The sequence below is a fragment of the Scyliorhinus torazame genome, chromosome 2 (genome assembly GCF_047496885.1).
Source record: "Scyliorhinus torazame isolate Kashiwa2021f chromosome 2, sScyTor2.1, whole genome shotgun sequence".
NCBI lineage: Eukaryota > Metazoa > Chordata > Chondrichthyes > Carcharhiniformes > Scyliorhinidae > Scyliorhinus > Scyliorhinus torazame.
In genome coordinates, this window is record NC_092708.1 from 399,716,838 (window position 1) to 399,729,210 (window position 12,373).

The window sequence follows — 12,373 nt, forward strand, 5'->3', positions numbered from 1 at the left end:
CCTTCTTGCCGTTTCCCACAGGCACTCCCATTCCACCCGGTCAAAGGTTTTCTCTGCATCCATCGCAGCCACTACTTCTGCCTTCCCTCCTTCTGAGGGCATCATAATAATGTTTAGGAGCCTCCGTACATTGGAGTTCAGTTGCCTGCCCTTAACAAAGCCTGTCTGATCCTCCCCTATCATCCCTGGGACACTCCTCAATTCTCGTGGTCAAAATCTTGGCCAGCAATTTGGCATCCACGTTCAAGAGCGATATCGGTCTCTGGGACCCACATTGTAGCGGATCTTTACTGTTGATAATTGTTGATGTTAATAATTGCTGATGTGTTCCGGGTGCGGCGATGACCAGCTGAGTCGCACGTTTCGGCAGCTCCCGGTGAAACGGACTTTTGGGCTCTTGATAGGAGCCCCAACGGCAATTTTAACGGCTAAAAACACCGTGCGGTAAACCAGAAGGGAATTCCCCCTGGACACGGATGGAAAAAGGAGAGGAAAGTGGCCGGATTGCAGCGGATCCTTTGGAACAGCGGCAAGGAAGGCAAGCAAAAACCAAGATGGCGTCGGAAGGTGGCAGTTTCACATGGGGCCCTGAACAACAAGAGTTCTTGAAATGCTGCGTGGAAGAGATAAAAAAGGAAATGAAGAAAGAGCTGTTGGCCCCGATACTACAGGCGATTGAAGGGCTAAAGGAGGAACAAAAGACCCAGGAGCGGGAGCTTCGGGTCGTGAAGGCGAAGGCAGCCGAGAATGAGGACGATATACAGGGCCTGGTGGTGAAGACGGAGATACAGGAGGCACATCAGAAACGATGTGTGGAGAGGTTGGAGGCACTGGAAAACAACGCAAGGAGGAACAACCTGAGGATTCTTGGTCTTCCTGAAGTTGTGGAGGGTGCGGACGTCGGGGCATATGTGAGCACGATGCTGCACTCGTTAATGGGAGCGGAGGCCCCGGCGGGTCCGTTGGAGGTGGAGGGAGCATACCGAGTTATGGCGCGAGGATCGAGAGCAGGAGAAACTCCCAGAGCCATAGTGGTGAGATTCCTCCGTTTTAAGGATAGAGAAATGGTCCTTAGATGGGCGAAGAAAACTCGGAGCAGTAAATGGGAGAACGCGGTGATCCGCGTTTATCAAGACTGGAGTGCGGAGGTGGCGAGAAGGAGGGCGAGCTTTAATCGGGCCAAGGCGGTGCTTCATAAAAGGAAGATAAAATTTGGAATGCTGCAACCGGCAAGACTGTGGGTCACATATCAAGGGAGGCACCACTACTTTGAGACGGCGGATGAAGCGTGGACTTTTATTGTAGAAGAAAAACTGGAATGAGTGGATTATTAAAAAGAACGTTTGGACAAAGTGGTGGGGCGAATGGGGGGGGCGAAGAGGGGTTTTATGTTCTAATCCTGCGGTGTGGTAACTTTTCTCTCTCCCACAGGGGGTGATGGGGGGAGGTGGGGAGGGAGAGGAGATGGGGCGTTGGCCATGGGGGGCGGGGCCAAGGGAGAAGCGCGGGCTTGGCTCCCGCGCTATGATAACTATGGCGGGAATAGAGAAGCAGGAAGGAGGGGGCGTCGCACGGTGCGAGCCGTGGTCACGGGAGGAAGCCGAGGTCAGCCAGAGTTTGCTGACTTCTGGGAGCAACATGGGGGGAGTAATTACGCTAGCGGGGGGGGGTGAGAGGGGGGAATTACTGGGTTGCTGCTGCTGGGGAAAGGGGGGAGCGGGTACGGGAGAGGATGGGCGGGGGGGGGCACCGCCTGGGGTAGATACAGCTGCGTGGGAACTGGGTGAGAAGCTGGAAAAAGATGATGGCTAATCGGCAAGGAGGGGGGGTGGGAAGCCCCCCAACTCGGCTGATCACGTGGAACGTGAGAGGGCTCAACGGGCCGATAAAGAGGGCACGGGTACTCGCACACCTTAAGAAACTTAAAGCAGATGTGGTTATGTTACAGGAAACGCACCTGAAACTGATAGACCAGGTTAGGCTGCGCAAAGGATGGGTGGGGCAGGTGTTCCATTCGGGGCTAGATGCGAAAAACAGGGGGGTGGCTATATTAGTGGGGAAGCGGGTAATGTTCGAGGCAAAGACTATAGTGGCGGATAACGGGGGCAGATACGTGATGGTGAGTGGCAAACTACAGGGAGAGACGGTGGTTTTGGTAAACGTGTATGCCCCGAACTGGGATGATGCCAATTTTATGAGGCGGATGCTAGGACGCATTCCGGACCTGGAGACGGGAAAGCTGATAATGGGGGGAGACTTTAACACGGTGTTGGAACCAGGGCTGGATAGGTCGAAGTCCAGGACTGGAAGGAGGCCGGCAGCAGCCAAGGTGCTTAAAGATTTTATGGAGCAGATGGGAGGTGTGGACCCGTGGAGATTCAGTAGACCTAGGAGTAAGGAGTTCTCGTTTTTCTCCTATGTCCATAAAGTCTATTCGCGCATAGACTTTTTCGTGCTGGGTAGGGCATTGATCCCGAAGGTGAGGGGAACGGAGTATACGGCTATAGCCATTTCGGATCACGCCCCACACTGGGTGGACTTGGAGATAGGGGAGGAAACAGGAGGGCGCCCACCCTGGAGAATGGACATGGGACTAATGGCGGATGAGGGGGTGTGTTTAAGGGTGAGGGGATGTATTGAAAAGTACTTGGAACTCAATGACAATGGGGAGGTCCAGGTGGGAGTGGTCTGGGAGGCGTTGAAGGCGGTGGTTAGGGGGGAGCTGATATCAATAAGGGCACATAAAGGGAAGCAGGAGAGTAAGGAACGGGAGCGGTTGCTGCAAGAACTTTTGAGGGTGGACAGACAATATGCGGAAGCACCGGAGGAGGGACTGTACAGGGAAAGGCAAAGGCTGCATGTGGAATTTGACTTGCTGACTACAGGCACTGCAGAGGCACAATGGAGGAAGGCACAGGGTGGACAGTATGAATATGGGGAGAAGGCGAGCAGGTTGCTGGCACACCAATTGAGGAAAAGGGGAGCAGCGAGGGAAATAGGGGGAGTGAGGGACGAGGAAGGAGAGATGGAGCGGGGAGCGGAGAGAGTGAATGAAGTGTTCAAGACATTTTATAAAAAATTATATGAAGCTCAACCCCCGGATGGGAGGGAGAGAATGATGGACTTTTTGGATCGGCTGGAAATTCCCAAGGTGAAAGAGCAGGAAAGGGTGGGACTGGGAGCACAGATCGAGGTAGAAGAAGTGGTGAAAGGAATTAGGAGCATGCAGACGGGAAAGGCCCCGGGACCGGACGGATTCCCAGTCGAATTTTATAGAAAATATTTGGACTTGCTCGCCCCGGTACTGACGAGGACCTTTAATGAGGCAAAGGAAAGGGGACAACTGCCCCCGACTATGTCTGAAGCAACGATATCGCTTCTCTTAAAGAATGAAAAGGACCCGCTACAATGCGGGTCCTACAGACCAATTTCCCTCCTAAATGTGGATGCCAAGGTCCTGGCCAAGGTTATGGCAATGAGAATAGAGGAATGTGTCCCGGGGGTGGTTCACGAGGACCAAACTGGGTTTGTGAAGGGGAGACAGCTGAACACGAATATACGGAGGCTGTTAGGGGTAATGATGATGGCCCCACCAGAGGGTGAAACAGAGATAGTAGTGGCGATGGATGCCGAGAAAGCATTTGATAGAGTGGAATGGGATTATTTGTGGGAGGTGTTGAGGAGATTTGGTTTTGGAGAGGGGTATGTTAGATGGGTGCAGCTATTGTATAGGGCCCCAGTGGCGAGTGTGGTCACGAATGGACGGGGATCGGCATATTTTCGGCTCCATAGAGGGACAAGGCAGGGATGCCCTCTGTCCCCATTACTGTTTGCACTGGCGATTGAGCCCCTGGCGATAGCGCTGAGGGGTTCCAAGAAGTGGAGGGGAGTACTTAGGGGAGGAGAAGAACACCGGGTATCTTTGTATGCGGACGATTTGCTACTATATGTGGCGGATCCGGCGGAGGGGATGCCAGAAATAATGCGGATACTTGGGGAGTTTGGGGATTTTTCAGGGTATAAATTGAACATGGGGAAGAGTGAGCTGTTTGTGGTGCATCCTGGGGAGCAGAGTAGAGAAATAGAGGACCTACCGTTGAGGAAGGTAACAAGAGACTTTCGTTACCTGGGGATCCAGATAGCTAAGAATTGGGGCACACTGCACAGGTTAAATTTAACGCGGTTGGTGGAACAGATGGAGGAAGATTTCAAGAGATGGGATATGGTAGCCCTGTCAATGGCAGGGAGGGTGCAGGCGGTTAAGATGGTGGTCCTCCCGAGATTCCTCTTTGTGTTTCAGTGCCTCCCGGTGGTGATCACGAAGGCTTTTTTTAAAAGGATTGAAAAGAGCATCATGGGTTTTGTTTGGGCCGGGAAGACCCCGAGAGTGAGGAAGGGATTCTTACAGCGTAGCAGGGATAGGGGGGGGCTGGCACTACCGAGCCTAAGTGAGTACTATTGGGCCGCTAATATTTCAATGGTGAGTAAGTGGATGGGAGAGGAGGAGGGAGCGGCGTGGAAGAGATTAGAGAGGGCGTCCTGTAGGGGGACTAGCCTGCAGGCTATGGTGACAGCCCCATTGCCGTTCTCACCGAGGAACTACACCACAAGCCCGGTGGTGGTAGCTACACTGAAGATTTGGGGACAGTGGAGACGGCATAGGGGAAAGACTGGAGCTTTGGGGGGGTCCCCGATAAGAAACAACCATAGGTTTGCCCCGGGGGGAATGGATGGGGGATATGGAATGTGGCAAAGAGCAGTTATAACGCAACTGAAATATCTATTTGTGGATGGGAAGTTCGCGAGTCTGGGAGCGCTGACCGAGAAATATGGGTTGCCCCAAGGGAATGCATTCAGGTATATGCAACTGAGGGCTTTTGCGAGGCAACAGGTGAGGGATTTTCCGCAGCTCCCGACACAAGAGGTGCAGGACAGAGTGATCTCAAAGACATGGGTGGGGGATGGTAAGGTGTCAGATATATATAGGGAAATGAGGGACGAAGGGGAGACTATGGTAGATGAACTAAAAGGGAAATGGGAAGAAGAGCTGGGGGAGGAGATCGAGGAGGGGCTGTGGGCGGATGCCCTAAGTAGGGTAAACTCGTCGTCCTCGTGTGCCAGGCTAAGCCTGATTCAGTTTAAGGTATTACACAGGGCGCATATGACTGGAGCGCGGCTCAGTAAATTTTTTGGGGTGGAGGATAGGTGTGCGAGGTGCTCGAGAAGCCCAACGAATCATACCCATATGTTTTGGTCATGCCCGGCACTACGGGGGTTTTGGATGGGGGTGACAAAGGTGCTTTCAAAAGTAGTGGGGGTCCGGGTCGAACCAAGCTGGGGGTTGGCTATATTTCGGGTAGCACAAGAGCCGGGAGTGCAGGAGGCGAGAGAGGCCGATGTTTTGGCCTTTGCGTCCCTAGTAGCCCGGCGCAGGATATTGCTAATGTGGAAGGAAGCCAAGCCCCCGGGGGTGGAGACCTGGATAAATGACATGGCGGGGTTTATAAAGCTAGAGCGGATTAAGTTCGTCCTAAGGGGGTCGGCTCAAGGGTTCACCAGGCGGTGGCAGCCGTTCGTCGAATATCTTGCGGATAGATAGATGGAAGGGGAAAAAGAAGGCAGCAGCAGCAGCCCAGGATTTGGGGGGGGGGGGGGGGGGAGGGGAGGGGTGGGGGGGGGGTGGGCAGGGGGGGGTGTAACTTGTGACAAGGCAGTTGCCAATTAGGGCTAGTTTTCATTTTTGTTATTTAATATTTATTCATTTTTTGTTTTTTGCTTATATAAAATAGGTCATTGTTATTTGTGTTGTTATAATATTGTGTAAAGGATGCACAATGTACTGTGTTGGTTGACCAAAAATTTTCAATAAAATATTTATTAAAAAAAAATAATTGCTGATGTTTATTTTATCTGTTTAAAGCTGCACATACAAAGGAAAAGGGACCATGGATTGTTAAACCAGTCGCATCTTCGAGGGGCCGTGGAGTCTACCTGGTCACAAATGTAAGTGTTTGTGAACAGACACCCCCCCCCCCCCCCCAACTCCTCCCATAGGTCAGTGAAATGGCCGGTTAGACTTTGCCTCTGTTGAGTCAGCCCAACTCATCTGGGGTAGAAATGAGAGTGCTACAATTTGCCTTGTCTTCCAAACTCAGCAGTGGTGGGGGTGAAGCTTGGCCTCATGCTGAATCCCTGCTGTGTGTCTTTCCCTCGTCGGGTTCCTGCTCCTGAACCATGCAGGAAAGTATCTGTATGGACATATGGAGAAGACAGCTTGACTGTTATACCTTCAGTCCTCAACCTATCTTGTCCATGTTTGATCCTGTGACTTGTTGTGCTGTCAGGGTTTAGTTTAAAGGTAGAAAGCAAGACTTGTAGCCAACCTCCGGACATCCCAAAACAACATAGTGAAGTCAATCTGAAGTGTGGCCGTCAGTCTAATGCAGGAAATGTGGCAGTCAGTATGTGCACAGAAAGCTCCGACAAAAAAAAACGTGATAATGATCCAATAATCTGTTTTAGTGATGTCGGTTGAGCGAAAAATGTTGACCAAAGTAGTTGAGAGTGCGAGGCCCAAACCATAGCTGATCATTGTGTTCTAGATCTCCGTTTTCTGTACCTCAGTGAGCTCACTTCTCAGTCACGTTCTTTCCAAGCTGAATAATTAAGTTTCTCCAGTATTTGCTTGCAACCCAGTTCCTCCCATAATGGGCACAGACTTGTAACTTTTATATGATCAGCTTCCTGGGTGTGCATCTCAGTTACCGTAGCACCGCACTCTGCATGTATCTAACCAGAATGCTGCAGTTTCAGTGACTTGAGTCCTTCTGCCAGGGTTGAGACTGGTTAAACGATGATAAAGACAGAAAATGCTGGATAAACTCAGCAGGTCTGGCAGCACCTTTGGAGACATAAACACTGTTAACGTTTCAAGTCCATTGACCCTTCTACAGAACTTGTGCAGTGGGGCCATATAGACGGCAAACATTAACTCTGTTTCTCTCCACAGACACTGCCAGACCTGCTGAGTTTTCCCAGCATTTTCTGTTTGATTCCCGATTTCCAGCATCCGCAGTATTTTGCTTTATTTAAGTATTAAATTATGGTTTATTGATGTGCACTTCTCTAACCACTGGGCACCGGTTCGTTGTACTGCTCTCAAACCTTGTTTCTTATATTACTTTCCAATGTTTTAGCCCAACCAGATTGCGACAGACGAGAGTATCCTAGTTTCACGTTACATCCGCTCTCCGCTGCTAATAGATGGTATGTTACTTTTTTCAGCAGCTTGTACTTAATTTTAATGGCTTTATTTGGGCATCTTATCTTGTTCTTGTTAAATTGCGAATACACAATTAAGTGCTTTCTTCATAACCCACTATCTTTACAAGGGTATCGTCTTGCATGGCCACTGAGGGAGCAGGACTCTTCGAGCCATCACCTCTGGCTGTATGGTCAGTGCCCAATCATTTCCCCACATGTACACAGATTTTAATGTTCTTTCCTTCCATGATTAGGAGCAAGACATTCTGTGAAAAGTGTTTCATGTAGCAGTGTGAATGGGAATTTTATTGTATTATTTTATTGAATATCCTCTCTCGCCAAGGCCAATTGTAACAAGCTACTGGTTTGAAAAGAGCTAATGCTATCCACTAAACTCTCCATTCATGCTGCTGCACCATGTATTACATCCGTTTTTTTCTATTCATTTTTGGGATATCGGCATTATTGGCAAGGCCATCATTTATTACCTATCCCTAGTTGTCCTGAGTTTGATTCGTCCGTGGTACCCTCCTCTTCCACATATGCTGGCTATTTCTTCGCATGAGCAGATTTGGGTCAGTTTTCATGTGTATGTTGATCCAACTTGTTCTTTCTGCTACACCACTTGACCTCTGCATGACCTCCCCTCCTCTCTTTTAAACTTCTCTAATAATAATCGTTATTCGTGTCACACTAGCCCTACAGCTGCCTCCAAACTATCTTGACACTGATTTCCCCCCTCCCATGTATTTTTCCCCTGCTTTTGCTCCATCTTCAGCTGTTTGGATTGCTTTCCGTTAAATTCCCTCCTTCAGCCGGTCCTCTCCAATATCAACATTCACAGCTCCAGGGTCCCAGGTTCGATTCCCGGCTTGTGTCACTGTCTGTGCGGAGTCTGCACGTTCTCCCCGTGTGTGCGTGGGTTTCCTCCGGGTGCTCCGGTTTCCTCCCACAGTCCAAAGATGTGCAGGTTAGGTGGATTGGCCATGATAAATTGCCCTTAGTGTCCAAAAAGGTTAGGAGGGGTTATTGGGTTACGGGGATCTGGCGGAAGTGAGGGCTTAAGTGGGTCGGTGCAGACTCGATGGGCCGAATGGCCTCCTTCTGCACTGTACTATGTTCTATTTCTCTGAAGATGCTTTGTTCAGGCAAGATTTTCTGCTTGTACCAGAAGGAAGCCATTTAGCCCATTTTATCTGTCAGCGCTTTGGTCAGCCTGTAAGAGTTATCCCGCTGTTTGTGCCCTCCTGATTCCTTTTGCATCAAATATTCAATTACCCATCATGGCACAATGGTCTTGACTTACACCAGTCCATGCGGTAAAAGTATTCCTCGCACCCAATAATCCTCTGTCCAAATAAATTTCTCCCAACCTCTCCCCTTGTTCTCTTAAATGCTAATATTCTTTTTAAAAAAATATTTTTATTGAAGTATTTGCAAAATTTTTATAACAATAACAAACAAAACAATAATAACATTAACAACAACATGGTAAACTAGACATTTCCCACCCAACCCCTTCTGTACATCCCTTAACCATATTGCACCTACCCGTCCCCCCCTTCAGAATGCTGCTTCTGCTGACATTTAAATTTTCCCCGAGAATGTCGGCGAACAGCTGCCACCTCCGGGAGAACCCCAGCATTGACCCCCCCCCCTCAAGGCAAACTTTATTTTCTCCAGCTTGAGAAACCCAGCCATGTCACTGACCCAAGTCTCGACACTTGGAGGTTTTGAGTCCCTCCACATTAAAAGGATCCGTCTCCGGGCTACCAGGGAGGCAAAGGCCAAAACGTCGGCCTCTTTCACTCCCTGAACTCCAGGGTCTTCTGACACTCCAAAGATCGCTATCTCTGGACTCGGCACCACCCGCGTACCAAGCACCTGGGACATTGCCTTGGCCAATCCAGAATCCCTACCAGAATCCTCCAAGCTTCGGGCATGCCCAAAACATATGGACATGGTTTGCTGGGCTTCCTGCACACCTCGCACATCTATCTTCTACCCCAAAAAACGTGCTCATCCTCGCCGCCGTCATGTGTGCCTGGTGGACCATCTTAAACTGTATTAGACTGAGCCTAGCACAGGATGAGGAGGAATTAACCCTGCTTAGGGCGTCCGCCCACAGACCCGCCTCTAACTCCCCTCCTAGCTCCTCCTCCCACTTGCCCTTCAGTTTCTCCACTGGGGTCTCCTCCGCCTCCAACAGCTTCTGATAGATATCTGACACTTTCCCCTCCCCCACCCAGGTACCGGACACTACTCTGTCCTGTATCCCCCGTGGCGGGATCAGCGGGAAAGCCAACACCTGTTTCCTCAAAGTCCTGGACTTGTAAATATCTGAAACCATTCCCCGGCGGCAGCTTGAACTTGTCCTCCAGCGTCTTCAGACTGGGAAAACTCCCGTCTATGAAAAGATCTCCCATCCGTCTAATTCCCGCTCTCTGCCAACTTCGGAACCCGCCATCGATCCTGCCCGGCGCGAACCTGTGGTTATTGCAAATCGGGGTCCAGACTGACGCACCCTCCACCTTCTTACACCTCCTCCATTGCCCCCAGATCCTCAATGCTGCCACCACCACCGGGCTAGTGGAGTACCGGGCCGGCGAGAACGACAGAGGTGCCGTTACCAGTGCTCCCAAACCGGTGCCTTTACGTGACGCCGCCTCCATCTACTCCCATGCCGACCCCTCACCCATTACCCACTTCCTAATCATCGCTATGTTCGCCGCCCAGTAGTAGTTGCAAATGTTTGGCAGCGCCAACCCGCCCTCCCCCCGACTGCGCTCCAACAACATTTTCTTCACCCGCGGGGTTTTATTTGCCCACACAAAGCCAGAAAAAAATCTTGTTTACCCGCTTGAAAAAGGCCTTAGGGATGAAGATGGGGAGGCACTGGAAGACAAACAAAAATCTGGGGAGCACCATCATTTTCACGGTCTGCACCCTCCCCACCAACGGTAGAGGGAGCATATCCCATCTTTTAAAGTCCCCCTCCATTTTCTCCACCAGCCGGGTTAGGTTGAGCCTGTGTAATGCCTCCCATAATGGGGGGGGGGGGGGGGGGGGGGGGGGGGTGGGTTGGGGGGGGGGAACACCGGGTTGCTGCTGGTATGGTCAAGGGGGAGCTGGAGCGGGTAGAGGGGGTTGGGTCGGGGGTCTGCCGCCGTGGGGAACGGGACGGGCGTGGGGTGCGGGCGCGTGGCTGGCCGAGGAGGGTTTATGGCTAGTTGGCGGGGGAGGGGGGTGGGTAGCCCCCTTATCCAGCTGCTAACCTGGAACGTAAGGGGACTGAACGGGCCGGTAAAGCGGGCCCAGGTGTTCGCGCACCTGAAGGGGCTGAAGGCGGATGTGGTCATGCTCCAGGAGACACACCTGAAGGTGGCAGACCAGGTAAGATTGAGGAAGGGGTGGGTAGGTCAGGTGTTTCATTCGGGGCTGGATGCCAAAAATCGGGGGGTGGGGATCTTGGTGGGGAAGAGGGTGTCGTTCGAGGCGTCGAGCATTGTGACAGACAATGGCGGCAGGTACGTAGTGGTAAGCTGCAAGGGGAGAGGGTGGTGCTGGTCAACATGTACGCCCCGAACTGGGACGATGCGGGCTTTATGCGGCGCATGTTGGGTCGGATCCCGGACTTGGAAGTGGGGGGCCTGATAATGGGAGGGGGGGACGGACTTTAACACGGTGTTGGATCCGGCACTGGATCGCTCCAGGTCTAGGACGGGTAGGAGGCCGGCAGCGGCTTAAGCGCTGAGGGGGTTTATGGACCAGATGGGAGGGGTGGACCCTTGGAGACTTGCAAGGCCGGGGGCTAGGGAATTTTCATTCTTCTCGCATGTTCATAAGGCCTATTCCCGGATCGACTTGTTTGTTATGAGCAGGGCGCTGATGGCGAGAGTAGAGGATACCGAGTACTCGGCGATAGCCATTTCGGATCACGCCCCGCATTGGGTAGACCTAGAGCTGGGGGAGGAGAGGGACCAGCGCCCGTTGTGGCGCTTGGAGATGGGGCTGTTGGCGGACGAGGAGGTGAGTAAGCGGGTCCGAGGAAGCATAGAGAGATACCTGGAGGCCAACGATAAGGGGTGGGTCCGAGTGGGGATGGTCTGGGAGGCGCTGAAGGCGGTGGTTAGGGGAGAGCTGATCTCCATTAGGGCCCACAAGGAGAGGAGAGAGCAGAGGGAGAGGCTGGTGGGGGAGATGGTGAGGGTAGACAGGAGGTACGCGGAGGTGCCGGAGGAGGGACTGTTGAGGGAGGGGCGTAACCTCCAGGCCGAATTTGACCTGTTGACCACCAGGAAGGCGGAGGTGCAGTGGAGGAAGGCCCGGGGGCGGTTTATGAATATGGGGAAAAGGCAAGTCGGATGCTGGCGCATCAGCTTCGGAAGCAGGACGCAGCTAGGGAGATCGGGGGAGTTAAGGATAGAGGAGGGGGTGTGGAGTGGGGTTGGCATCAAGGGGGTCTTTAGGGACTTTTATGAGGAACTGTATCGGTCCGAGCTCCCACTGGAGGAGGGAGGGATGGGCCGCTTTCTGGACCAATTGAGGTTCCCAAAGGTGGAGGAGGGACTGGTGGCGTGATTAGGGGCCCCGATTGGGCTGGAGGAGCTGGCCAAAGGGATAGGGAGCATGCAGGCGGGGCAGGCACCAGGGCCGGATGGTTTCCCGGTCGAATTCTACAAAAAATATGTGGACCTGTTGGGCTCGTTGCTGGTTAGGACCTTCAATGAGGCAAGGGAGGGGGGGCCTTGCCCCCGACGATGTCCCGGGCACTGATCTCCTTGATTCTGAAGTGGGACAAGTATCCCCTGCAGTGTGGATCTTACAGGCCGATTTTGTTGTTAAATGTAGATGCCAAGGTGCTGGCGAAGGTCTTAGCTATGTGAATTGAGGATTGGGTGCCGCAGGTTATCCACGAAGACCAGACTGGGTTCGTGAAGGGGAGGCAGTTGAACGCAAATGTGCGGAGGCTCTTGAACGTTGTTATGATGCCGGCGAGGGAGGGAGAGGCGGAGATAGTGGTGGCGATGGACGCTGAGAAGGCCTTCGATAGGGTAGAGTGGGGGTACTTGTGGGAGGTGCTGAAGAGGTTTGGTTTGGGGAGGAGTTC

The 12,373-nt window shown here is 52.2% G+C and overlaps 1 protein-coding gene across 4 annotated transcripts in view; it reads left to right on the top strand.

Annotated features, from left to right (window-relative positions):
• Positions 1-12,373, top strand: part of ttll5 (tubulin tyrosine ligase-like family, member 5) — a 602,008-nt gene that overhangs the window by 47,514 nt on the left and 542,121 nt on the right. For 3 of the 4 annotated variants that reach the window (XM_072494443.1, XM_072494444.1, XM_072494451.1), the window contains exons 7-8: positions 5,921-6,003; positions 7,197-7,266. In XM_072494443.1, coding sequence (XP_072350544.1) covers positions 5,921-6,003; positions 7,197-7,266 — 153 coding nt within the window. The remainder of the gene's footprint in view (positions 1-5,920; positions 6,004-7,196; positions 7,267-12,373) is intronic. The other variant, XM_072494455.1, reaches the window with a different exon arrangement.